The sequence below is a fragment of the Ambystoma mexicanum genome, chromosome 10 (genome assembly GCF_040938575.1).
Source record: "Ambystoma mexicanum isolate Mex_15411 chromosome 10, UKY_AmexF1_1, whole genome shotgun sequence".
NCBI lineage: Eukaryota > Metazoa > Chordata > Amphibia > Caudata > Ambystomatidae > Ambystoma > Ambystoma mexicanum.
Window position 1 is genome coordinate 1,528,565,838 of NC_090932.1, and position 27,369 is coordinate 1,528,593,206.

At 45.9% G+C, this 27,369-nt stretch overlaps 1 protein-coding gene across 2 annotated transcripts in view; it reads left to right on the top strand.

Annotated features, from left to right (window-relative positions):
* The window catches only part of PRKAB1 (protein kinase AMP-activated non-catalytic subunit beta 1), a 165,483-nt gene that overhangs the window by 83,150 nt on the left and 54,964 nt on the right, over positions 1 to 27,369 (top strand). For both annotated transcript variants that reach the window (XM_069619708.1, XM_069619709.1), the window contains one exon: positions 1,746 to 1,879. In XM_069619708.1, coding sequence (XP_069475809.1) covers positions 1,746 to 1,879 — 134 coding nt within the window. The remainder of the gene's footprint in view (positions 1 to 1,745; positions 1,880 to 27,369) is intronic.

A 27,369-nucleotide genomic window follows, 5' to 3' on the forward strand; every position in this document is an offset into this window, starting at 1 on the left:
AAGAAAATGCATGTGGCTATCAAGACAGGACAGCCAAATATCCAACAAAAACTATTCCGTACCTTAAATAAGGAGAAATTCCGCGTCCAAGCGGTCTGACTGGTGAAAGGTACAGGCTTAGAAAGACAGCTCGTCGTATGCCGATGTATCCAAATGTATTTCATCAATACACATTCAGAGGAGGGAGCCCATGGAGGAAGGCCAGAGTGCGGGGAAGAAGTAGGGTGCAGGGGACCCAGTGGGGAGAATCTCAGTTTTGCTGGTATTGAGGCAGAGGTCGTTAGCAGTGCACCAGGCCTGGATGGCAGAGGCAGTCCGGGATGAAGGAGGGTGCAAGGGTGTCAGTGGGAAGTTTGAAGGAGAGTTGTGCGTTGTGAGCATAGCACTGGAAGTTGGGGAGAAGGAGGAAATGAGGCGAGAGAGGTATATGTTAAAGAGCCAAGGCAAAATAATTGAGCCCTGGGGAACGCCACAGGTGGAGGAGGAAGTAGGGGAGGAGAAAGGGCCCAGAATGGTTTTGGAGGAACAGTTAGTTAGGAAGTAAGCCAGTCCAGGGTCCGCTTTGAAATGCCAAGGGTGTCATGGGGCCTTTTTTATGAGGATGGAATGGTTCACTTTGTCAAATGCAGAAGAGGGATCAAGAAGGATCGGGACAGCAGGGGAGGTGTTGATGTGTACGGCAAGGATAGAATACGTGTCTCAGCTAAAGAGGCCACTGGAATGTTACGAGAGTCACTGTAAGGTCCATCTCTCTTAGGACTGGCCAGAGATGCGTTGAAGAGTGCTTTAATGAAAGCAGATCAACATTTCACCTGCAGTTTGGTAGTCGGATTTCTCCAACTGGCTAAATTGCAGCATGCAAACATTTTCATTTTGGAAATCGAAGCCCAAGGCCACCAGGGAAAGGGCTGGGGGGGGGGAGATTGTGTCGAGATACCTGGGAGACCATGGACTGATGCGTGAACAAGGTTTCCCCTTTTAAATTCTCCATCTGTTATTTGTGTAATCTCGTGAATACAATGTATTTTACCTGAAAATGGATAATTGTAGGTTGTAGGCCACGATTGTTTAACAATGTGATGAAAGAAATAGGCTTGTTGCTCAGACGGAGCGTTTTTTTGTCTAATTGCAAGGCTTTTCGCTTACGTTTGAATCCCAGAGCCTGCACAGTGCCGCCAGCATGCGGTTCACCTGGCCGCGACGGTGGCCATCTTTGCTATCCTGTGCCATCCAGAGCTTAGTGACGCCGTATTTTTATTTCCACTTATTAGCGTAGCCCTACCACGGCTTGCCTTAAGGACGACTCAAGAGCCCACACTACCTATTTGTGTAGGTCCTGCATCCAGGGAGGCATAGGACCTAAGCACACCTGTGAGCACTATTGGTTCTAAGGACAGGACAGTAATACACTGATCCCAATTCCCAGACACCGCTCCTCTGCTTTTTCAGCTTCCACCTGTGCTCGGCTGCAGATACTGATCCTATTGGGATTCTTTCTCATTTTCAGACCAGCCCAGAAATGCGCAGAGGGTCCCTGCAAAGCAATTGATCTGGGTCCTGAAGAAGGCTAGGTTTATGAAGTTGAATTATATGGATTTCAGATCTCCGAACACTATCAGTTGAATGCTGGTCAGCTGACTGTTATTGGATTTCTATGAAAAGCGAACCGCCTCGCCCTTCCAACCCACCACTAGCTTGGAAAAATGCAATACAAATAATCCCATTTTAACATTTTTCTTTTTCAGAGTTGTCCAGTTCTCCCCCTGGGCCCTATCACCAAGATCCATATACTTGCAAACTGGAAGAACGCTTCAAATCTCCGCCCATCCTTCCACCACACCTCCTGCAGGTTATCCTGAACAAGGACACTGGCATTTCAGTGAGTAACAATTTGGTATTTGCAGTTTATTTATTTTAATTTAATTGGTTTTAATAGCATACCGGAGTTGGTTTTCTAAGCGCGGATCTGGGATTCAAACCTCTGTTGCTCTGCGTGGTCTTGCTTCCAAGACCAACGCGTTGGGCCTGTGCTATCCTCACTTCACTTTAACTGTGTGTTTGTCATAGCAAACCTAGAACGTGAATTTGTTCTGGGTGAGCTGTCCAGAAGGCACCCCATCAAAGAGGTACTATAGTCGGGCCATCTTGAAAGTTGCTAATGACAAAACAAATGTTTTGGTGGTTCTTAACTTTGGGGAGGTGGTGGGGAAAACAGAATGAGGACGGAAAGTCCTACAAGCTTGTGTAACTTCAAACTGCACCCTCTGTATGGGTTCCAAATGGTAATTTGTGCTTGTAACGGTATACTATATATTTTTTTCCACAATGCATCTCGTACATTTCAAATTTCATCAAATAAATTACAATCTTCATGCATATCTAAAAGTGTATCCTTCTCACTGAATGTATTAAATACTTCATTATAAATAACTTCCCCCTTGCCTTTATATAATATACAATATTTAGCAAACTAAACCTACTTTAATTGGTTGGTGGGTACTGTTCATTGCTGACTAGTCTTTTTCTGGGGACAAACTATACCATTGGAGCACAGCCACAGACAACTAGACCAGCTCAGAGTATCCTGGCTGTGATACCCACGTTGCAAGGTCTGTAAAGTTGGTAGCCAGTTGTACTACTTTACCATTATCATATATAGACTGCTAATGTACTCATTAACTTCATAAGCAGGCATGTACGCTGTATACATAATTCTGTACTCCGAAGTCCTATCCCCTTTCCTCTGTACTTATGGGATGCTCCCTCCCCAACATTGACACCCCCCCCCCCCCAAGCACCTACGGAAAAGATTTTCAACATTCTAATCTTCAGTGGACCAAATGCTGTGTTTAGGCATTCACCAAGCCTGGCACCTCTTATTATTGTGAAACTGAAGTGGTGTCTCACATGGCGGGAGGAGGCTTTTTAAAAACCTTCCTTAACAGAACATCAAGGACTTTGGACCTCATTCTGGGTCCACCACTAGCCCACTTAAGTAACCTGTAATTGGCAAGGTTTAGAACCTTCATGACCTTGCCTCAGATGCTGAACTTTTTCAGGGGCATAGTGAGACGCAATGCTTTAAGTGTCAGTTACTCCTACACCTCCCCGCACCTCCTTTTCCACCACCCAGGCCTCACCATCATTCTGCGCCGCCAAGTAACTGGGACAGATACTGGAGCAGGTCCTCAGACTGATCGAATGACACTAAACATTAGGCCAGGTTTAGGGTGCAGAGATTGATGACCTCTCCTCTATTGGGTCCTTCTATGGTCTAATTCGGTCTATTCTGGACTTGGGCTACCAGTGGCACCCCCTGTAAGTATTTACAGCTGTGCTGTACGCTAGATTGGCCTGCTTGGGTATTCCTTTACAGTCTGAGGTTTGGAAAAGTCCCAAATGATTCTAGGAATCCCACATATAGTATGTACTGCGAATGTGTCTTGATGCAAACTTCCGACTGGTTTCAGATGAAAAATTATGCTTGGTCTCCAATCTGCCTCATTCTGTTTTTCTCTCTGAAGCATTAGCATAGGTAGACCATTGTCCTCTTCCTCATCAGGTCCGGCTTCTTGGACCACCTCTGCTCAAGTTCCTGGTCACTTGGAGCAAAGAAGATAAATGATTACAGTGCCTTACTTCTCTCCCTTGCTAGTTGGGATGTGATCATGGCTGCTTGTTATGTAAAGTTGCAAAAAATAATTGGGTGTTTATTTTGCAACTTTCTATTGGCTGGCATAAAAACAAACTCGTAGCTCACCTCTCAGATACTGGCTTATGATATGTTTGAGGCAGCTACTGGGCATGGTAGGTATAGCGGTCTGAGGTCTGCGTCTAGTCCTGGACATGCAGAGTGGCATGGCGTAGGGCTACTAAATGATATAAGAAGACCAAGTTAAGATTTGAAGCCTTCCTTGTAAAAGGCTTCAGTTGCCCCATCAATCTACAGATGAACTCTCAAATGGAAAGTAAACGCAGTACATGCCAAGTCCGTTCTCTCTAAACTTCAGCCATAATTTATTTCCCCCGGAAGAGGGGCTGAACCAGTCTGGGTTAAAGGGAATTTCAGGCGAGAACCCAACCCGAAGTTGGACATAGTGACTCACAGGGGCCCCACCAAGGAACTAACAGACTAAAAGGATTTTCAACACTCCTGAATCCTCTTCTCACCAGCCAAATAATTGACAAGTGTCTGTTTCAGTATTTCGATTTGTCTGGCCCGTTCCTCGTTCCTTGTCCCTCCTGTTGGTGGAATTTCCCACTACCTTCAATCTTGGACAAGCCTAACGCAAGAATGGTAGTCTGTCGGCTGAGTTCATGGATTCCAGTTTACCCTCACCTGCATCCCCCCCCTTCCTGCACCCCATCCCAAAACATCTTTTTACACAATCTTTGTGCAGAATCCACAAGTTGCCTTCCATGTAATACACAGCGGAAGATCTCGTCTCTGAGCCTTCCCAGGGGGTCTGTTCTTTGCTTTAAACCAACTCCAAGGGTGAGAAACCTGTCCATGGGTGTGTCCCTCACTACAAACCGCAGCCATGGGAGTAGATCTTTGCAATTCTTGGCATCTTCATTGACCAACGTCAAGATTTGTTGCAGGGTCTCATTTGAATTGTTCCACTAGGCCTTCCAGCTGTGGTTGATAATTGGAGATGCAAAGTGTTTCTTTTTTGTGTAGGGTGGGGGAGACCCCTGTTCCCTTAAGTCCTGTCATCACCTGACGTGATCCCTGGTTTGTGAGTATTTAGGGAACCCCACTCTTGTGAAATGGGGAATTAGAGTTCAAAGCAAAAGCCTTAGAGTAAAGGGAAACCTAATATGATCATTTAGACCTATCTGTTGCCAGTTTTAGAAGGCGAAGGGGTCCCAGAATGACGTGGTCCCAGGATGTCAATGGTCTAGGAAAAGGGTATGTCAGTAATATGTAGGGGTTGCATCACTCAAGGATGTCTTCTGGCAAATATGAAATAACTCGCAGTTTTTCCAAATTTTTGGTGCCTGGCCAGAAAAAGTGCCTGAAACATGTTCTTTGTAATGGTAAAGTGCAGACTAGTGTGAATGCGCCATATCTAGTACCGATTTCATATAGTTCAGTCAAGGAGAAATATAGCCGATTACTGGGTTGTTGATTCTGCTCAGTTACTTTTTGCCCTATGGTGCGATTCAAAGTATGGTAGAGTGTTATACCTGCCGTCCCACAATAAAATGTCCTCTTCAAAGACTGACCTAAGGCGGAGATTGTTACCCTGGACCAATAAATTCAGGGTTAAAAGGAAGTCTAGCAACTGTTCTGCAGTGGACTCTTGACATAGGCGAAGCAGCTTACCTCTCCGGTGAGGTCATTTAATTTGTGTTGATTGCATTCGCAAAATATCTCCCCTGTTCTTAAGATTGTGGAAGTGTCCGTCTCGCACACAATCCATGTGCAAGCTTCTAAGAATCCAGCCATGGAAACGGAATACTACTGTAAGCAGGAAGCTGAGTTGAGTGAGGGCGTGACCCTGAACAGAACATCTTTTAGAGACTTGTGTAAAGTGTTTTAGTGATAGAATATGAAGGATACATGAGGTAGTATCTAGCCCAACGCATTTGTGTATTTTCAACTTTTTTTATTGATTTTTTTTTTTTAATAAAGGCTAGTGTCAATTTAATATGTACAGCAAATGAGAAGGGATTAATTATGTTTAGTAAAAATGACATGGCAACAGCTATATGGATGTATATGCACTGTTATTATGAAATAAATCTTTTGATCATGTACTAAAACTATTGCAGTTTTTGGGGATAGCACAGGTTTTTAGTAGTGAACTAGCCACGGGGAACTATTAGCTAGACATTAATCACCTATGTAGAGGTATATTGAAGTTATTTCTTCTATGTAAATTCAACAAAAAAAAATTTAGTGTGGCTTGTCAAGTGATATCCCTACGAGTGTATGGTATAGGAACTCCCTGAGTTGCATGTCCACAAACAAAACACTGTCCTCCAAACCGGGGCACCATACCCCTATATCCAAATCCACTTCCCCTTGGTTAATAATCTCTCCCTGTCTGCTATTGTCCCATGTATGTAATTACTACTCCTGCATTTGTAAATTCGGGCTGCTGTTGCATCTGTCATGATCCCCATTGTGGGTCATATGGTGCTTGTGAATATCCCCCTTGCGGTGCTACCACTTTTACTGGAAGTCCCCCCCACCTCCCCCTGTTGGGCGGGTGGAACGCTAGCTCGTCCTGTGAGCACTGACCCTTGCATGCTTATTTTGGCCAGTTATTTCTGCACTAGTGTATTTTCCGCTTTTACTGCACTGTCTTTCTTGTCTGCTTCTATCCCTACTACTTTTTCTAGGGAAGTCTGCACGTCTGTGGGGAGCCCCTTCACTAGAATGATAGAATAGAGGTATTTTATTGTGCCATGATTGTTTATTCTCTTGCGTCCACATTTCTTGTATTGATCGTATGCATTCTGCAGGGTCCTCTTCTGGCTTCATTTTACGTGCTAATATTGATTGCATATCTGAGTTATCTGGATACAGCTCTCGGAGCTTTCCTCCACACTTGTGCTGGATGATTGTTGAAAGGTGCATCGTCCTGTATGTTGGTGCTTAATTTTACCACTGCATACCCTGCTTGCTGCCAAATCTTGTCACTTCGTTCCCCTACCCAAACTGCCAATAACTCTTGATGTCCCCTATGGCCAGTGGGATCCCTGCTGTCTCCTTCTCGAATGCATGTATCCACTTGCTTGCCCCTGCCATTAGTGAAGGTAAACTGTATACCAAATTATCCCTATCCATCGTCTACCAGGGTACATAATGTACTTCCCCTTTTGCCTTCATTAGAAGGGGCAACTGAGTTTGTGCTCTGTGCTTAACTCTGCGTTGTGATCTTTTCACTACTGCCATCCTTGCTTTCCTTTTTTTCAAAGCCTATTTTCCCTGTTGCTCCTATATCTTCTTCTCCCTTCTTTCCTCCTCCTTCCGCTGTCCACACTTGTTGGATTACAAGGGTTGAAGTAATCTTCCCTACTGTCATTGTCACTGCTGTCCTCCCAGTCCGATGCAGTTATCTGCTTCTTTCGTATCTCACTCATCCTCTTCCATGTCCTGTCCCCAGTTATCAATTTTAAATTTTGTATATATCCAGTCGTCCATCTCTGCTTGTCCACTCCCTTTCTCTGTTCCTTCCCTTTTTCCTGATCTCTTTTCTCTACGGTTTTCTGCTTCTCTAAACATTTGCTGCTGTGCGCTTTTCTTAATGACCGCAAAATATTTTGTATTCCCTTTTTCTTTCTTATCCTTCGAATGAGGTTCTGTCTCTGCCCTATTTTTCTTTGTCTTCTCCTTATCTGGAGATAACCGCCTAGGATATGTGTATCCTGCAGCTGGCTTTCATAACGGAAACTATCCATAAGGAGGGGGTGGAGCGCTAGCTTGCTCCTCTTCCCCTTCTCACTTCTTTTTTCATCTTTAGTCTCTTCGTAAAGTTTCCAGAGAACTAAAATGTCCTGTCTCTTTTTATGCTTTTCACCATGTTGCTAACAGATATGAATGCATACTGTCAATGATATAATTTTGAAATGTTCCCTCTCCGGGCTATTCCTGGTAACCCTTTCCCACTGCGTTGTTAATCCACTGAAGTGATATTTCAATATTCTATCGCATTATGGGGCAACGTTTTTCACATGTGATGAAGGGGTGAGTCCATATAATATGATGACATTATTGCACCATTGTCCCAATTTTCTAGAGTACGCTTTCTCCCCAACTCTTCTTTCGTTGGCCCCTCCTACTTGTATCTCAAAAAACGTTCTCCCCCTTACCCACCCACACCCACTCCCTCACTCTTGTACTTACCGTTTAACTTGTTCACACTGGCATTCTCCTCAGGCCCACCCTTTCACACTACTTGCACACAGTGGCCCTCTCCACGGGCCTGTCCTGTTAATTTCAGTTACTACACAAATGGTCCTCTCCACAGGCCCACCACCTAACAATGATGCCCTATGTTGGTGTGCCTAGGGTTCAGAGGCTCCTCCGTCCATTCAATTGTGCCCCCTACACAGCTTTTCCAATATTTACGTATTAGTTCGGCTCTGGACCTTCCACGATTTCCACAGCCACAATAAACATGAAACACAATAACAAACTATTACGGTTTCAACAAAACACCAATGCATATGCCCTTTCTCTTCACAACTTCAATACTTCTTAACCCATAAATAAAGAATGACGCAACTATACCAATTGCTTGCACTACGCGCAACTCTCGCCTACCAATGTCTGCAACTTACAATGCAACCCTCTGCTCTAACGCAGATGTGCCACTGTCCACTCACTCCCTATCGGGTAAGTGGGCCTAAAAGCTACTACGGCTAATCGCGCTCCACCTCTTGAGGGTGTGTCCAATACACCATAAAAATAATCCCTCCCCCCTGTGCGTTCATGTACGGGTACACTTGCGTATCCTTATTCGTGGGTACTCGAGTCTTCTCGACCCTGGCGTCTTCTTTTAAAGGCCAGTACTCCCGTTTGAGTGCGGAGAGCGTTTTGACAAGGCAGACCTTTCGCGAACTCTGCATCTGCACTGCCTCTTCGTTGTAGAGGTCTTGGGACTGGGCTACAAAAGCTGTCCCATAGTACTCCGGTAGCACGGCTGGAATTCCCACGTCTGGTCGGGAAAGCTGATTCCCCATACGGGCCACCAAAATGTACAACTGGTTGCCTCAGAATTCACCAATGAAATTACAAAAGTAGTCCAAAAAAGTGTGCACAGAGCAACAAGTAACACAATTTATTCTGTGCCCAGGCGCAACGGGGAAAGCAAAATTCACAGACCACGGAACAGTGCTGCGTGAAAGACTGTCAAAGATACACCCCTAAAACAACGCTTTTATAATCTTACAAACTAATTGGCATCAACCCACAATGCAACATTAGGGTACTCCCTGTGAGGCTAATTGGTAGAGCTACGTCATTCCCGTATAGTAGGACATACATTATCCTGAAATGATTGGGTCCTGCAAACCTTACCACCCTCGACAACCTCTGTGATGTCACAGTCCAACCCACAATTCCTACACCAAAACATTGAGACATTTGAGAGGACAGCAGATCTTTATTCATCTGTCGCCGGTCATCTCCATCCGTCTCATGAGAATATTGTTGATCATGATACTGGAGGAGCCTTGAACTACTGACAAATGACAAGTTTAATGTTGCATTTTAAGAACTCTTCGAACCTCTTACCAGGCCCACGTTAGCCAAAGGGCTATTTGAAACTGCCATGGGGCACTTTGAAACCGTCAGTAGACCTGTTTCCTAAACTAATTTGCCAAATTATAAAATGATTGCATGTTCACTGCCTTTCTCCGAGGTCGGGTCCCGAAGTATCAAGAGCTGTTCATTTCTCAATGTATGATCCTGGGAATGTGCCATTTGCAATGTTCTGGCAGCTTCTGCAGCTACTAAGTATGTTAATAAAATGTGAATTTGTTTCTAGTGAAAAGCATGCTCTGACTCCTGTTTACAGTGCCTCATTCTAATGTTAAGCCCTGTATACTTACCTGTAACCGATCTTTCTGGAGCTTGTGGATCTGCTTAGATCACGATTTATTTATTTATAGAGCGCTTTACACCAAGGTGCTGTACAGTGGAACAACATAATACAAGATAAAAACAACATATAACAGTGGAAGCAAAATTACATCATGAATCATTTGACAAAACAGTGCAAAGAGCAATTAACTGAAGGGGGGGGGAGTGGGACTAGGACTAGGTGTAGGGGGGGTGGAGATGGATTGGACGAGGGAAAATGGAGGGGAAGAGAAATCAGATGAAGGGAGAGGGGGGGCGGAGGGGAAGTAGAGAGGATAGAGGGGGAGTTTTCAAGGAGGAGAATGGAGGAGGAGGGATTTAAGGGAGGCGCGAAACGAGGTGAAGGTCGTGGTAGAGCGGATTGAGAGAGGGAGCGAGTTCCAGTGCAGAGGTGCAAGAAGTTGGAAGGAGCGGAAACGGGAGGAAGCGCAGGGGGATGGAGGTACAGTGAGAAGGAAATGGTCAGCGGAACGAAGGGAACGGTAGGGGGAGTAGAAGGAGAGAAGGGAGGAGAGATAAGGAGGAGCAAGACCATGGAGGGATTTGAAGACAAGACAGAGAAAGTGAAATTTTAGCTGTAAGTGGAAAGGTAGCCAGCCAAGGTAAAAGAGCGAGGACGAGATGGAGTCATGGTAGGTAAGGAGACAAAGGGTACGAACAGTGGAGTAGTATATGGATTTTAAGAGGGGCAAGATGAGATGTGGGAAGTCCAAAGAGTAGAGAGGAGCAGTAGAAAAGGCGGGAAAAGATGAGAGAGGAAATTAGGAGTTTGGTGTCGTGGAATGTGAGGGAGGGACAGATTTTGCGAATATTGTAGAGGTGGTATCGGCAGGTGCAAGAGGTGAGTGAAATGTGTTGCGAGAAGTTGAGAGAGGAGTCCAAGAGAACGCCTAAATTACGAGCTTGGGTAGAGATAGGGAGATTGGAGGGAGGAAAGTGAATGAAAGGGGGAGGAGAGGAAGGGGGGAGAGAATTAGAGGGGAGGTCAGTTGAGGAGGAGGAGAAAGAGAAAGAGTATCATCAGCATAGAAATCGTGGGAGATGCCAAACAAGGAGATAACAGGGGCAATGAGGGAGGTGTAGAGAGAGAGAAGAGGAAAGGACCAAGTACATGCTCTGCATAGTCCAACATCTAGTGGAAGTCGCAGAGTATTACAAGATGTGTTTTCGCAACTCAAACTGACGTCGACAGGGAGTGTTTAGTAATACTATCCCTAGTGTTACATGTACTGTAACCATGGTCCGTCGTCACGCATTGAGGTCCCTCCCCATGTTGTTTTTTCCCGCCATGGAAGTCGGTCACAAATGCAGAGGTCTCTTCCAAGCTGATGCCTTTTGATTTACTAAATTTTGCCCCGCCTTTTTTTTCTCTCTCTTTCTTTCTCTTTCTTTCTCTTTCTTTCTCTTTCTTTCTCTTTCTTTCTCTTTCTTTCTCTTTCTTTTTCTCTCTCTTTCTCTCTTTCTCTCTCTCTTTCTCTCTCTCTCTCTCTCTCTCTCTCTCTTTCTCTCTTTCTCTCTTTCTCTCTTTCTCTCTTTCTCTCTTTCTCTCTTTCTCTCTTTCTCTCTTTCTCTCTTTCTCTCTTTCTCTCTTCCCCCCTCCTCCCCCAAGGCTGAAACATGTGTCTGGGGTTGCTGTTGGTACTCTTGTTCAGAAGAGAATTGCCATAGCATTTCAGTGCGCCCATGTGGGCGGGACAAAGACTGATCTACAAATAGATTTTTCCCTTCTGTAAAAGGTACAGTGAATTAAAGTGTGGCTGCTGCCTCTTGCGTTCCTTTCCCAAATAACAGGTAATTTAGCTGTGTTCAGTCTCAGAGGGGCGACTATGGACTTTTTTCTTACACTAAGACCTACACCATGGACGACATTGCTGAGGCCCATGCGGTGACCGGGGAAAAAACTTTGGGTTACTCGCTGCCCTCTGCATCGCACGTATGCTTTTGCCTCATGGCAGTTCCCAGAAAGCAAGGTCGATTCAGACACAGTATACAAAAAGGCCCTCCTTTTGCGCGCTGAAGAACAGGTGGCGAAAGGCATTTCAGCATCACCAAGGCAAACGCCGAAATTACAAGGCATGTCGGTGCTTCACTAATTAAGGCATGGTCGCTGAAAAAGCACATTTTGACACCCTTGACCCCAAAAGACTCCCAATCAGGGTTTTTGAAACCCACAGACTCCCTCTCTGGGGCTGTGAGCTATAAGGCTACCATTCCCTCCCAGCCCACCCCTGTTGAGGATGTCACTCCCTCCCAGGCCCTTGTCATTTCAAGCTTCCCTTCCTCATGCCATTTTACACCTGAACAATTTAATACATGGACAAACGCCCCAACCAATTGACACTCTTAGGGATGACTCACAGCTAGGGGCATCAGTAGAGTCATCCCCTACCAAAAGGTCTCGCCTTGCGCCATAACACCCGGCCTTGGTATTCCAAAACTGCTCTCCATACCAGCACCCCTCTATGGACTCATATTATGATCAAGCAGACCCTGGGTCTGGGGGTGCTTCATGGCCAGGACCAGTTTTACGGCGATTACGACGTTTACATAATGCAGTCACCAGACATCAGAACCAGCCTGTAGCAGATTTGCCGGTTGACAATCCATGAACTGCTACTAAAGGCGGCACGACATTTCAATATCGACACACAAGAAACACAGGTCGACAAGGACTTTGTGGAAGATATCCTAGGGGACAAGAAGTCCACCACCCAGTTTATACATCTCCTGCAGTCAGTACAGAGATGTATCCAGCCCTCCCTACTGACGCCTACTAATACGGGGGCAGTGAATCCAAGAATAGAAAAGCTGTTTAGATCCACACCCACTGACCCTCCCCTACATTAGGGGACAGCTCAAACCAGATTACCTAGTTGTCGCTACCACCAGAAAGAGGGCAGGCACTCCCCTGGCATCGGCAGGAGCCCCGCCAGACAAGGAGAGCAAGAAGATGTATAGTTTTGGGAGAAAGGTCGCTGCCGCCTCTGCAGCATACCAGACAAGAATCGCGAACACTACTGTTAGCTAGTTACGGCTGCCACACATGGGATGATCTGTAACGCCAAATGGAAACAGTCCCAGTACCACTAAAAGCCCAACTGCTTAAAACCATTTCAGAGGATAAGCAAATCTCAAATTGCATCCTGAAGAACAATATTGATGCATCAGACAACGCAGGACACATCCTAGCGGAGGGAACTGTCATTAAGCGGCATTCATGGCTTAGGCAGTCAGAGTTTAAGCTAGAGACTCAAGCAACCCTCCTAAACGTGCCAGTGGAGCCAAACGTTATTTGGGAAGGCCGTAGGGGATGCCCTCAAGAGTGCCTAGGAGGTGTACCCTTGGCCAGTTAACTAACAAATCATATTCCCAACGGGTTCCCCAAACTACAGGAGGTTTTGGGACCAGGGTGCACAACGATTCTCGGGCTACTCTTGAGGGGGACAGTCTTCGTCCTGGGGCCAGTCACAAGGACAGGGTTCATCATCCAGCTTTCAAAGAGGGAATAAGAGGCAAAGGTAGGGGCAGAACCCCACCTGGGAGAGGCTCAACCCCTCTCAAACAATGGCGCGCCGCTTCAGGTACCCGCCCATGCAACTTCAGTAGGAGGCTGAATCTCACAATTCACCCATGCATGGAAGGGGAGAACATCGGAACAAGTAGGTGTTGTCCACCATTCAAGACAGCTATTGTTTCGAGCTGATAAAAGGACACCTACCGCCCGCTAAGACAGACGAGCAAAAGATACTGCTGTAAGAAATAGCGGCACTACTCGACAAGGAGATCGTCACGGAAAACGAGGTAAACTAGGGTATTCAGCATACTTCCTTGTGCCAAAGAAAGATCTTACCATGCGGTCAATACTAGATCTGCACCCTGCGAACAAATATGTCACGCCCCAAATTATTCGCATGACCACACTCCAGGGGGTGATCCCACTCCTGAGACGGGGGGGGGGGGGACTACATGGCAACGTTGGAAATGAAAGATGTATACGTTCATATTTCAATGCGCCATGCTCACAAAAAGTACATGCGTTTCAGGATTGCAGGAGTACTCTACCAGTTCAAAGTACTCCCATTCGGCACTACCTCGGCACCAAGAGTATTCGCAAAGATGCTCGCAGTAGTGGCAGCACACCTGTGCAGAAGGTCCATCCCATTATCTGCATGACTGGCTATCACTTCCTCAAATTTGCAAATTAAATACGCAAAAGACACTATACCTTCTCTTCAATCTGGGTTTATCCATAAATGAGAAGAAACCAAGTCTAGGCCCCAGCCAAATAAAACCATTTATAGGGGCTATCCTAAATCCACAATAGAGGAGCTGACTTTCCCCTCAAACGAGAGAGTACAGAACATGCTGTTACCTCACTACAAAGTCGGTCGCCAGATAACTACGCAAAGTGATGCACTTGCTCGGGATGATGGCTTCATGCATTCACTTGGTTCCGCATGCGTCCAATGCAGGAATGGTTTGCAAAACAATGATCTCAGGCAATTGGACAGTGGGACGATCTTGTTTTTCGCTAACCCTGGTTCAGGCTCTTCGCTGGTGGTCCAAGGACAACCTAAAAGGAAAACCTTTTTGCGCTCCACAAGCAATCCTAACTACAGATGCCTCACTCGCCAGATGGGGGGGGGCACTTCCTCCACCACACAGCTCACAGCCAGTGGACACATGCTACTGCCCAAAGACATATTGGCTTCCTAGAACTCTTGGCAGTCCTCATAGCTCTTCAGGCCTTTCGGCAACATCTCGAGGGTCAAACAGTGCAGGTCCTTTCAGACCGCACCACAGCCATGTTCTATCTGAATAAGCAGGGGGCACACACTCTGTCCGAGCGATCCCAAAAAATATGGAAGTGGGCACTCAAACAGAACATGTTCCTAACATCTCAACATGTTCCATGGGAACTCCATTCTCTGGCAGACACCCTCTACCAGAAGAACATGAGTGGCAACTCGACAGATATCCTAGACAAAATATTCTCACTATGGGGTCATCCCCAAATAGACTTTACCACAAACTTAAACACACAATGCCCAGACTTCGCGCCCATATTTCCCCAACCAGGGTCTAAGGGGAACGTCCTGTGGATGAACTGGTCAGGGAAATTTGCTTACGCATATCCCCCTGTGTCACCCCCCCCCACACCACTCCTGAGCAAAATAGTGCACAAGAAGCACCAGGGACAAGTTACTCTGATCCTGGTTGCTCCTATGTGGGCGAGACAGCCTTGGTTTCCTTGTCTGCTCAAGCTGGCAATGTGCGACCAAGCAAGCTCCCATGCCCATACAATACAAAGGGGCATCACTACACCCACACCCACAATCAATGAACTTGTCACCTTGACTCCTGAAGTCCTAGTTTGTCCACTACCTTTCCACAAAGTCGTATGGATATCCTCAAGGAGGCATGAAAACCCAACACCAGACACTGCGACTTTAATAAGTGGAAAAGGTTTGGGATATGGTGCACATCACAATCACTGGGCCATTTTGAATGTTCTCCAGCTAACCTTCTAGCCTACATGCTTACTTACTAGACTCCGACCTAATATTGAATTCCCTAAAGGTGCATCTGGCGGCCCCATCAGCTTACACCACTTCACAAAACAAGGTGTCCTGGTGGAAAGTCCCTATCATTAAGGCATTCATGGAAGGGGTAAAGAGGCTATACCTCCCAATTGCCAACCTTCCCTCGGGTTAGCATCTCAATGTTGTGCTCTCCAAGGTCATGGGGCCACGCTTTGAGCCTATGCACAAGGCCGGCCTAAAGCAGATTACCTACACAACTGCATTCCTAGAAGCTGTCCCCGCCATAAGACGAGTCTGTGAGCTACAGGCTTTATCTGTACAAGGCCCTTTTTTCATTCTACACAAGGACAAGGTTGTCCTCACAAATCCTAGGTTTTATCACCTAAGTTAATTTCAAAGTTCAATGTAAACCAATCCATAGAACGTCCCACCTTCTTTCAAAATCCTTCAAACTCAGCAGAAGGAAGCCTCCATACACTTTATGTAGGGAGGGCGGTGTTGTACTATGTGAACAAAACAAAGCCCCTAAAGAAAACCACTCTGTCCATAGCGCCTGGTAGGGAAGGTGATCACATATCGAAAAGCGCCATCTCCAGATGGATAGTCAAATGCATACAACGCTGCTATTCCCTATCCAATAAAGCGCTACCTTTCACACCTAGAGCACACTCTACAGAGGTACAGGCGCTACCTTGGCTTTCATTGCAAACGTCCCTCTGGACGCCATCTGCAAAGCTGCTACATGGAGCTCCGTCCATATGTTAACACAGCATTATTGCATTGACACACACTCTAAAGCAGATTCACAGGTGGGTCAAGCGGTCCTAACACCTCTTTGCCGTTATACCTTCTAACTTCCCACCTCCTTCTCAGATACTGCTGGCTAATCTATGCAGAGCATGTGATCTAAGCAGATCCACAAGCTCCAGAAGGGCTACATTACTCACCGTAATCTTATTTATGGTGCTTGCATCTTAGATTCACATGCACCCATCCTTCCTTCCCTAATGTAGTAGAAGGGTCAGAGATGTTTTCTGGGTTATCACTGTTTATCACATATGTACTCGCGTTCCACTTCATGCAGCCTCATGTCACAAACAATCTGAGGGACCTTGATGTGCGAAGGCCCATGAGATAGTATTACTAAACGTGCCTTGTCTACATCAGTTTGTTTCGTAAACAAATCTTGTAATACTCTTAGACTTCCACTAGATGTCGGAATATGCAGAGCATGTTGATCTAAGCATATGCAAGCACCAGAAATATGATTATGGTGAGTAATGTATCCCTCATCTGTATGTTATTTGCTTGAAACACAGGGCATTCTCCAACCTAGTCCATAGAACTGTGTGGCTATCAACGAAGCCCCCTCCCATTTTAGTGGGCTAATCTCGCTGCTGTTAAGTTTGCACCTTTTTACTGCACTGAACTTGCATTTGTACCACAAGTGAGTGGGCTCTACGGCCTCCCTTTCTGTCTTGGGGTTGGGGGGGGGTGTAGCATGGCACCCCCTTTCTTCCTTAATTTTGGTAGTGGACACTCCAGCTTCCCCTTCTGTCTTTGGACTGGGGTATAGCACAGCACCCCCCTTTCTTCCTTCTTTCCTGGGTTCCTCCCCGGACTCCCCTCTGGCCTCCAGGTTAATTATCTAGCAATAGAAAAGAGGTTCAATACTTTTTACACAACATATATCCCTGGAAGATGGGCATTGCATTTGAGAGAATCATATTACATAAAAATACACTTCCATTTGAAAGAGGAAAACTTTACATAAAACTAGACGCAACATTTCAGAAAGTCAATTCAACACATTTCCCAAGAATATTAAACCACTCACCTGTTAGGGTTTTCACTCTTCGGATGGTTCCTCTGCTGTACTTTCATTTGACTCCTCAGTCGTAAAGCTTGTCTGGGATAATGGCTTTTCAACTGATCGATGTGGACCCATTTTTCTTCTTTCTGTTCTCCTTTTGGGATGCGGATCTTGTAGGTAAAAGGTGATATGTTATCTACAATTTCATAGGCACCAGGCCAAGAGGTGAGCAACATCCGCTCCTTGGTTTGTTTCCTTTGAAAATTGTACAGGTAAATCTTGTCACCTACTTCATACTCTTTCTTGGTTGTCTTTAGATCGTAATGGGTCTTCCTTCAGCTGACTTTTCTAAATTGCGCTGAGTATTAACAAAAGCGTGCTGGTGGTGCCTCCTTACATTTTCAATGTATTCATGAGTAAGTGGACAAATTTATCAGTGTCTATTCCTGAGTTGTATAGAGCAGATGCTGACATTTTTTGTCCGGTCATGAGCTCAAATGGAGACTTTTTTGTTGCAGAAGATGATGCAGACCTAATAGCCATGAGGACAAGTGGTAATCGGATATCCCAACTGGTTCCAGAGGCTGCCACAAACTTCTTTAAGATGCTCGCAAGTGTCTTATTGTATCTCTGCCCCCCTGACCCCCAACTTGAAGCGGGCGGTAGGGACTATGGAATTTTCTTTTTACCCCTAGAATCTCCCACATCTACACCATCACTTCACTGTTAAAATGGCTTCCTTGGTCCAATTCAATCCTTTGCGGAAGGCCAAAACACAAGAAGTTTTGGTTGATCATTAGTGCAGCAGCTGTCTCCGCCTTACAATTCGGGGCTGGAAGACTTTCTACCCACTTTGTGAACAAGTATGTCAGACAACGTACTTGTTTCTGCTAGAGGAGTGAATCACTGGCCCGATGAAATCGACTTGCAAATCTGACCAAAGCAGTGTCATTCCCCTTTTTGTAGAGGGACTGCATGGTGTCAAACAGTTTAGAGAGACACCAGTGTTCTCAGTTCAAGGGTGTTTATTGAACATCAGTGGGTCAGTTGAAAGCCGATCTAACCTAGGATGGGAGAAAGCTACGACCATCAAATAACGCAGTCCTAGTCGAGTCTGTCCAAATAAAAGGGCCTATACTAATAAACCTATTGCCAATACTTACTTCTAAATACAAAAGGGTGTGGGACAATAATGTATGCAACATAGAAAAGTGTGCAAGAAATAGTCAGGACGGTTGAGCAGTTGGCTTCCCTTCCCCATGTTTTCAGCATGGGGCAAGGCGGCACGTTCAAGCTTCACACACACTCTGGCTTCTCTACCACGAGGACACAGTTCAAAGCATAGACATTGGGCCCTTCTGCTAAAGTCTCTTTTCCAATAACAGTCTCTTACTGCAGAGGGCCTGTCATAACAAACAAATCAAAGTTCCATTTCTATTATGATCTTTACATGCACAAGTTCTCGTTTCCAGTATTTATCATGGGTCTCCCTCCTTCAGGCTTAGACCCCTTTGTACCACAATGTTTACTCTTGGTCTCCATCATTCGGGCTCGGACCATTGATCTCCCTCATTCGGGCTTGGATCCTCTTGTTATCAAAATCGAAGACTTTCAAATGTTAATGTTAAAGGACATTTGTACCGTGCACTATCGCCACCGAAGTGGTCCCCTGGCGCTCTGGCGGCTCTGAAAAAGGGGAGGAGAGAGAGAGGGTGGGTTAGTGGGAATAAGCTGGAAAAGTGCAAGTGAGCAGTGATGTGCTGTTGCCAGCCACAGCCCGGTGGGTCCGTTGGCTGGGCTTGGGGTGTTTTATAGTCCGTAGTCGTCGTGTGCTGTTGTGCAAGTCTGTGTGGTTTGTTTTGGTGTTGCATTGTTATGCAGTTTGTGCGGATTGCTGCGTTTTAGGCTTGTGGTTGTGTTTGGTTATAGTTTGAGAGGTGTATGCAGAGGGATGGAATTGTTAGTTGGTTGGTTAGTTGGCGTTGCTGTCCTTGCAATTGTGAGATTCCATCTAGGTGCGGTACATGCTAACAGTCACATTTCTGTCTAGATGCGACGCAAGCTAGGGTTCAGAATCCTCAGTGTGATGCATGCTAACAGTCACATTTCTATCTAGATTCGACGCAAGCTAGGTTCATAATTCTAAGTGTGGTGCATGCTAACAGTCACATTTCTATCTAGATTCGACGCAAGCTAGGTTCATAATTCTAAGTGTGGTGCATGCTAAGAATCACATTTCTATCTAGATGCGACGCAAGCTAATGTTCAGAATTCCATACTAGTGTGGCACATGCTAACAGTCACATTTCTGTCTAGATACGACGCGAGCTAGGGTTCAGAATCCTGAGTGTGGTGCATGCTAACAATCAAATTTCTATCTAGATGCAACGCGGCTTAAGCTTGGGTATTCCATCTAAGTGTTGCATATGCTAACAATCAAATTTCTGTCTAGATTTGGCGCAGACTAAACTTGAGAAATTCCATCCAAGTGTGGCATATGCTGACAGTCGCATTTCTATCTAGATGCAACGCGAGCTAAAGTTCAGAATTCCATACTAGTGTGGCACAAGCTAACAATCACATTTCTATCTAGATGTGACGCAAGGTTCAGAATTCTAAGTGTGGTGCATGCTAAGAATCACATATGCTAACAATCACATTTCTGAAATTCCATCTAAGTGTGGCATATGCTAACAATCCCATTTCTGTCTATATTTGGCGCAGACTAAACTTGAGAATTCCATCTAAGAATGTGTGATGGGTTGCTTATACCGTTGCAGGACCACTTCGATTCACTTCATACAATAGTCTCATCATTCTTTTTGCTTTCGTTTCTCTTAGTGGGATACCTTGCAGAGACCTTCGACACAGTCACAATGCCAGTCCACTCTGAACTTGAGAAGGAAAGATACGATCCAGTTAACAAACATTCCTCAGCAGTTTAGCTTTACTTGCGTCTTTCATCACACGTTTATCAGTGCTTGTTCCAGCGCTCGTTGTACAATGTTGCTGCTTGCAACCTTGACTTCAACAAAGACCGGCCTTCCCAACTCACCGGCTGTGTTGATCTCTCGAAGGCTTCTTTGTTCTTGGAGACAAGGACGATAACCTAGCGGCTGCCTCTCCTCCCCACCTTGGTTGTTTACACGGGAGGGCCTTCGCTATCTCCGACACACCATGCAGGAGCCTTCAGTCCGGTTTCCTGACCTTATGCTTTCTGCTTTGAAAGTTTCTGGAAATTAACGGTTTCTTGACGAAAAGGTCAATGGTGTTTCCCTCCTTGCCAACCCTTCTTGGTTTCCCCGTCTTTCTCCCCTCGTTCAGCTGCCGACTCGAAACTGCTGTTCCTTCGTGTGGTTTGCCTCGCTCATAGTGTGATCTAGTGCGCAGCCTTTTATCTGAGTGGGGAAGTTTAATGGAAGTCAGGTGTGAGTGATTATCAGTAATTGCCGGACTCTGCCTAACCATAGTAGCAGGACATGTCTGGTACACTGCTCAGGTGTGAGTCTGTTTTTTTTTTTCTCCTGGAATGGGCTGTCCGCGTGGAAGTGTTTATGAAGGGAAGGGTGGAGGGGTGTAAAGTTCCCACGTTTCCTACCTGGTAGGATGGGTTTAAGGTGTTACAGGGGGAGGGATACAGCGCCTTGCCATCCGGTGTCCCACTCCCCGAAGACCCCTCACCCAGGTGATCCTCCTGCACTTGTCCACCCCCAGGGTCTGGATCCAAAGGCAATGGCTGTGCCCTGGCCACCTGATCGAGAGATCCCTGGAACTAGCGGGTGAGACACCTTCTGGTTTCTCACAAGGAGCTCTGTGTGGGAGTTAACTGAGTTGAAATTAAGAACACACAAGACACCCCTTTAGGTAAGTGTTGAGGTCCTGCCCCATGTGTGGCCAGTAGGCAACTTCGCACAAGATTTCTAATGTAATGTGAAACCCCCTATGACGGGTGTCCACCATCAGGCTCTGGAACGAGGTAGGTACCACCCACTGGTCACAGCCAGATGGGGACATCTTGGAAAACTTCCTCAAGATCCGGAGATCCTCTTCCCAGTATAATCCAAACTCTGTTGGAGGAAAAACCACGGTTTCTTTAATGTGTCTCTAGAATTTTCCAATGATCGGGGGTCTGCTTTCTGTGCAGTGATCAAATCTGCTTTGGGGGTATCTTTACCCCACTGGGCAGCCGAGAGTTCACTATTCGCACAAGTGTGCAACCTGGTGATTGCAGCAACTTGGATTTCCCACAGCAAGGATTACGTTTCTATGAAATCCCCCTGCCAAGCTCTGATTTTAGCCAGCTGGTCAGCCAGGTCATTCCCAGTCTTCTCTGGCCACTCTATTTTGGAATGACCCCTTATTTTCTTCCAATAGATGGTCATCTCATTGAAGGTCACCAAATCATCACTCGACTGGATCAATTTGGCAAGCTTTAAGGGTTTATGATTGGCACAAAGCATGCCTCGATTCTTCCAGTTAATCGGGTGCTTCACAAACCCATTCCTGACATAATCTGTCAGCGATTATGACCAGTTCTTTGAGTTGGTGGTGCACTGCAGTGAGGATGGCTTGATGAATGACCATCAACTCTACAACCGGACTACTTTGGGGTCTTATTTTGTAACCAGCAGAAGGTTCTGGGGTATCTTTCACCCAGGCATTCCCAATGCCAACCACTAGTTCTGGTTCCTCGTTATCAACATGGTAGGAGCACCCACCCACATAAACTGTGGCTATCCCTTGTCATGTGTCCTTTTCATAGACCTTGTATGGGGAAGTGAAGTATGCCTCCATGTTGTTGTTGGTCATTAGACATTCGTCCTTGAGACAGTTTTCAAGTCTGCCAACCGTTGCGCTAGGGGACTCGTCTTGTTTTGGCCATATCTGACCGCGACAGGAAAGCCTTGCATGGACAGAATCCAGGAAGTAATTCTGGAATTACTAACATTCCCTGCCCGGATTCTGTCACTTTATAGATATTGCAAGGGCTGGTGAGGAGTCTCGACAATGATGTGCTCCCCCCTGGATGAATGGGCAGTAATTTTTTAAAGCCCACACTTGCCAGGAGTGCTTTCTCGCAGTCATTGATTGTTTTTCCTCCACAGAGGACAGAATCTTGTTCGCATGCAAGAGGACTTTGTTGACCTTGTCATGCTTTTGATACAACACTGCTGTTAGGCAATTATCTGAGAACCACTAAACGCATAGCACTTGCCTATGCTGAATATACCAATGCCTATTAAGAATGTTAATCATTGGTCTCACCCTCCCTGCATTCAAGTGCTTTGAAATGTTTTGTTAAATGTATAAGCACTATATAAGTTACCAATAAAGAACTCCTTGTTCTTTATGGGGTAAGACAAACCAAGAGCCCGGGAAAGGTTTCTTTTCAGTTGTATAACTGCCTCTGCTTGTTCTGGAGCCCACTTGACCCTGGCCTTTAATAAATGGACCAAGGGTCAGGTGACGTCTGCATAGTCTTCAATGAACTTCTGGCTATAATTAGTGAGTCCAAGGAGGCTTCTTTATTCTCACAGAGTAGTAGGGTCTTTTAATTTCAGTAAGGCTTCCACCTTCTTTTCCTGAGGATTAAGACCCTCAGGGGTGATCTCGTGCCCTAAGAAGTTCACACTGGTCTTACATTGTGCCATCTGAAAGGCCAGTTTTGCTGCGGCTGTCTGCAACTGGGTCAGAACATAGCGGTCCTCTGCTATATGTTCCTCCACAGTTGAGCCCTTGATATTGGCAGTTTGGTTTGATTATCCCCAGTACCCTATTGTTGAAGGTACTGTGGATCGGACAAATTATCCCACAGAATTGTAAGTTCTTGTGATTCCATGGGCGCGAGGGATAACTGGTATTTCACAAATACAGCAGCCATCTCGGGGTCCATGGGTATGGTGGTTGAATGAGTGGATGTGCATCCCCATATGAGTCCATTGAAAATATATCTTGGAATTTCAGGAAGACCTGTTTCAGCTTTTGTCTTTACTCCTGTCAAGTGTTTCAGCAGGATTGATCCTTTCCTTGTGCTTGGCATTTCAGTGGTATCCTCCAGTTGGGTGGAGGGATCTCTTTTAATGGTGTTGGCCTGGACATTAGGTTCCAGGGATGAAGGGTAGTGGTCCTTTACTCTGAACACTACCTCCTCCTTCCTGATGTCACAGGTCACCTCTTCCACCCCATAGGGCCTGAAAAGTACACCACAAATTTCTCCCCATACCCAGTAAAAATCTTTTCTGGAGGAATACCGCCGCTGATGTCGAAACAGTAGTTTGGGATTGGTCCCAATATTTCATTACCTAAATCAATAAAATAATGTTGGGCATCAACCACCATTCCAATAAAGGTGTCTGCGCCCAAAGTGATACTTCGAGGGTCGCTTTTCTCCACCAATATTCGAATGGTGTTGTGTTCTAGAGGTGTCAGATTAAATACAAACCTCGTTGTTGGAGATGGGAATATAAATTTATATAGACATCCTGATGTTTGAGGTTCTGTCCTCGCTTAATTTTAAGGGGAATGGTGAATTGCCGCACCTGTCCTGGGATGGGAACCTCTTCTCGCACTTGAACTTCAACCGCATAAGGCAGCAATTGAGCTGACCGGGATGCTTTTTCGTGTTGTGAAAGCCCATGTGGTTACCCCTGAGTTGTGACCAGGCTTAATTTTTAATTGGGTCCAAATTTATTGCGATCGGTTGAGAATGTCAGTGCCCAGATAAAAGACAGAAGGGACATCCCTCACAACCCAACAATTATGATATGTGCTTTTGTCGGGGGGAAATTCTGCTGGGGTCGGCCGGACCGTCCGCAGACCTCCGGGCAGGGAGGCCCCAACTCCTCCCGTATATCCCAAAAGAGATAGAGTATGAGACACACGCAAGAAGCAAGGTGACTCTATTTATTAGACAAAACGGCAGGGATGGGTGAAGGAGCGTACGCATCCGTCCTGACACACACACAATCGTGGGGCTCGCAGGCCCTTTTTACCTTAGTATGACGCGCTACTTGCGTCACTTGGAAAGTTTAGCAAAAACCTATCTCCACTCTGGATTGGTTACTCGAGTGGTAGGGTTAGTATAGCGCACATATAGAGAACGGTGTTAGTGGCTGAGGGTTAGTCAGGTGGTATACCTGGGCTGTCCCTTCAATTTGATACATGAAAATTGTTACATGAAGACCTCTGAGGATTGGTCAATGTGAATGGCGTCAGTGATAAGAACCCCATGTTCTAATTGGTCCGCCCGCGAGCCTCCCAGTCTGGGACTATCGCTGTTCCCAGCTCGCGGTGCACCTGTCATTTGCAACAATGTTTTAATATGGGTAGGTGTAAACAATGTGAGGATTTATTCATATGTTGGGAGGTGGAATACTCCCACTGCTGCAGATGTCCAATGAGTCTTTTAATTGTATCTGCCTGTGTCTCGAAACGTGGGATTCAGGCGTCTCCTTCCTCCTGGGCTTGGCATCTTGTCAGGTTTGACTTTGTCACGTGAGGTGGGACCGTGTTTGAGGCAAAATTCAACACAATTAATATTGTTTTTCCTACTGTGTGCCTGGTTTATCTTGCAGGTGCGACCTTGGCTTGCAGCGTGCGAGATTGCAACATCGTGCCCTTGGCGGTGTGCTTTCGCCGGGCACATTTTGCAGGGTCAGCAACCCAGTTCTTGCTCACTCAATGTTCATGGAAGCTTTTGCCTGCGGCCTACTTGGGCCTGGTGCATAGGTAGAACCGTTTGATGCAGGGCGCTTTAGGTTACGGTATCATATTGCTTTATCCTCAGTATCGTGTCCCCGTTATATTCTTCATTATGGTACATGGCTCTTAGAAGAAGCGTGAGCAAGCCTTTTTTATATAAGTTCAGGATGCGTCTTGCGTTTCTGCATTTTGAGAGCCTATGTGGAAAATAATAAATATGTACGTCCGTGAGTATGTCTGTCGCCTACGTCATGGCACTGAGTATATTCTTCGTGTAGATTGGTGCAGGAGTGTCCGGTGTGTATATTTGCACAGGTGTGCTGACCGTTGGCTAGGTCGTCATGGCATCTCTAACGACGTGTAGGTTTAGTCGAGTTGGTCCGTGCCGCAGGTGTCGGCATGGACAGGGCGGGCTGCTGGGCAGGTAGATGGGCACATCCGTATGTTCCTGTACCAGGGTATTTGGTCGTCCGGTAGATAGGCAAACTCCTCTCGTGGCGGGTGTCTGGGCCGTGATCCTCTAGGCCAAGCGCGAGAGGGGAAGGGCGGGAGCCTGTTCTTCCATTCTCCCACTTCAGTCCCCCCTCTGGTCGACTTGTCGACCACAAACCTATCCTTTTCTTTATCTACTCTTACTCTCCATATTTTAGTTATTCCTCCCAAATGTCCATAGTGGTTAACATGGTCTTCAAATGACCAATACATATATTCACATGTTCCTCCAGGAGTGCAGTATACCCATTTCCCTATGTAGCTCCTTGGGTTTCTTGGGTTTTCGAGCTTCACAGATGGTGGGTCCAGGTGGTTGGTGATGATCTGGTTGCGCAACCTCTCTCTCTCCTTTATTATTGTGCCTGTGTGTTGGCCGTCATCTGTTGGCATCAAGAGGTGTATACCAACCATTTCGATCATCTCGTCTGTGGTGCGTGCCTTCCGGGCCTTCCAAAATCTTATTATGATCAGTGCAGCTCCAGCCAAAATAGTGCATCCAACTATAATCTTCAGTCCATCTGACAGCCAAGATGGCATCCATGACCATAATATTGAAAACCAGCTCTCATCCTTTTTCACACCTTTACTTTCATCCATCATTTTTGAGTGCATCTGGGCCAATTGTGACACAGCTTCCGTGAGGGTACCATTGTCAGCATCGTTAGCAGGAATGAATGTGCAGCATGATTGTCCTATCTTTGCGCAAACTCCTCCTTCCATTGCTGTGAGGAGGTCCAGTACATATCTGTTCTGTAGTGCAACCATTCTTACTGCTCGCAATTCCTCTTTTATTGCGTTGAATCCATTTACTGTAGAGTTAATTGTCATCATTAGTTCCCACCTAGTTATCTGGAGCCATTTCGCGTTTGCGTAGGCCTGCAGTCCAGGATGTATTATTGAGGAGAAGAACATGGCTGCTTTGCTGAATAGTCTGTGTTCCGGCGGAATTGAGGTGAGTGCTGTTTCCGACCTTCCCCACAGGTAATTTCCTGTCAGGGGTTCTCCTTGTCTTTTCCTTCTGTTGAGGACAGTGTTGTTGCCGTTGCGTCTGTTCTCTGGCCCTTTCCGAGGCTGTGCAGATCTCTTCTTCCTTTTGTTTCCTTCATCCATCTTGGGGAAATTCGCCATATTCACATGCTTCTGGGGTACCACTAGTGATTGTACATTAACGTGTACTATAGTGCATACACCATTCCACAAAGGGGACAGTTAGCGGCAATATTGTTATTGGGTCTTCATCCTTCTCCATCCACGTAAGCATGGGTACGTACTTGATCCAAGTCATCCAACATCTATGGTTATGTCCATCAATAGTTGAAATATTTTCTCTTGTTACCATGTTGCTGCCAACCACTCCTATGTCCCATTTGTTGTCCATGTACACCTTCCCTGTTATCATCAGTGGTCTTTCTCAACATCCGTTTTTACCAGGGACTTCAGCGGCGTACCAATCACATGGTAGGTACTGCAGTGTTACCTTCTTTGTTTCTCCTTTTTCAGGACCACTTGTTATGTATCTGAATCCTTCAGCATGTAGACTGCTCTTGTGGTAACTCAAATAAGTCTTAAGGAAGTTGTTTTCATATGGATATGTATCTCGTGTTTTCCACACCAGATGCACCACTGTCCCTTGAAATCTTCCTTTCGTCTGGAACAGTGCCAGGTATATTATACATCGTGCTATTTTTCCATCTATCTCCGTAGCAACAAATGTTCGAGAAGTGCTCATGGCGTATGGGATCAATGAGCAAACGTAGCAGCTGTCTTCTGTTGTCTGCTTGCCTATTTTGGTCATGTGTTGGTACCACATGTTGTTAGAGACGTGTGCTGAATCTTGTACATAGTTGTCAATGCCTTTATTATCTGAGTATGTGCTGCGTTTAACTCTATTTTCCTGGTGTGGGGTTTTACTAGTACCACCTGACGTAACACCTGTTGCAGCTGGGGGTGGGGGTATATTAGGTTTGGGTACAGCAATAATATCAATAGCATAGCTGTACTGCCATACAGAGGCAGCCAAGAACCCGGTGATCATTAAAATCCCTATCAATTTTATTACAAATGCTAATTTCACTGGCATTTTGCTCTTACCTTGCTGCAGTCCGGCAGCTTTTTCTTGCGACGTTACAGTTGCCCACCTGAAAATTCTTAATATGCTCGTTATTAAGGTTAGTTATTGTTATTAAGCTCTCCCTATCAAGTAGTCATTCAGTGCCCAGGCG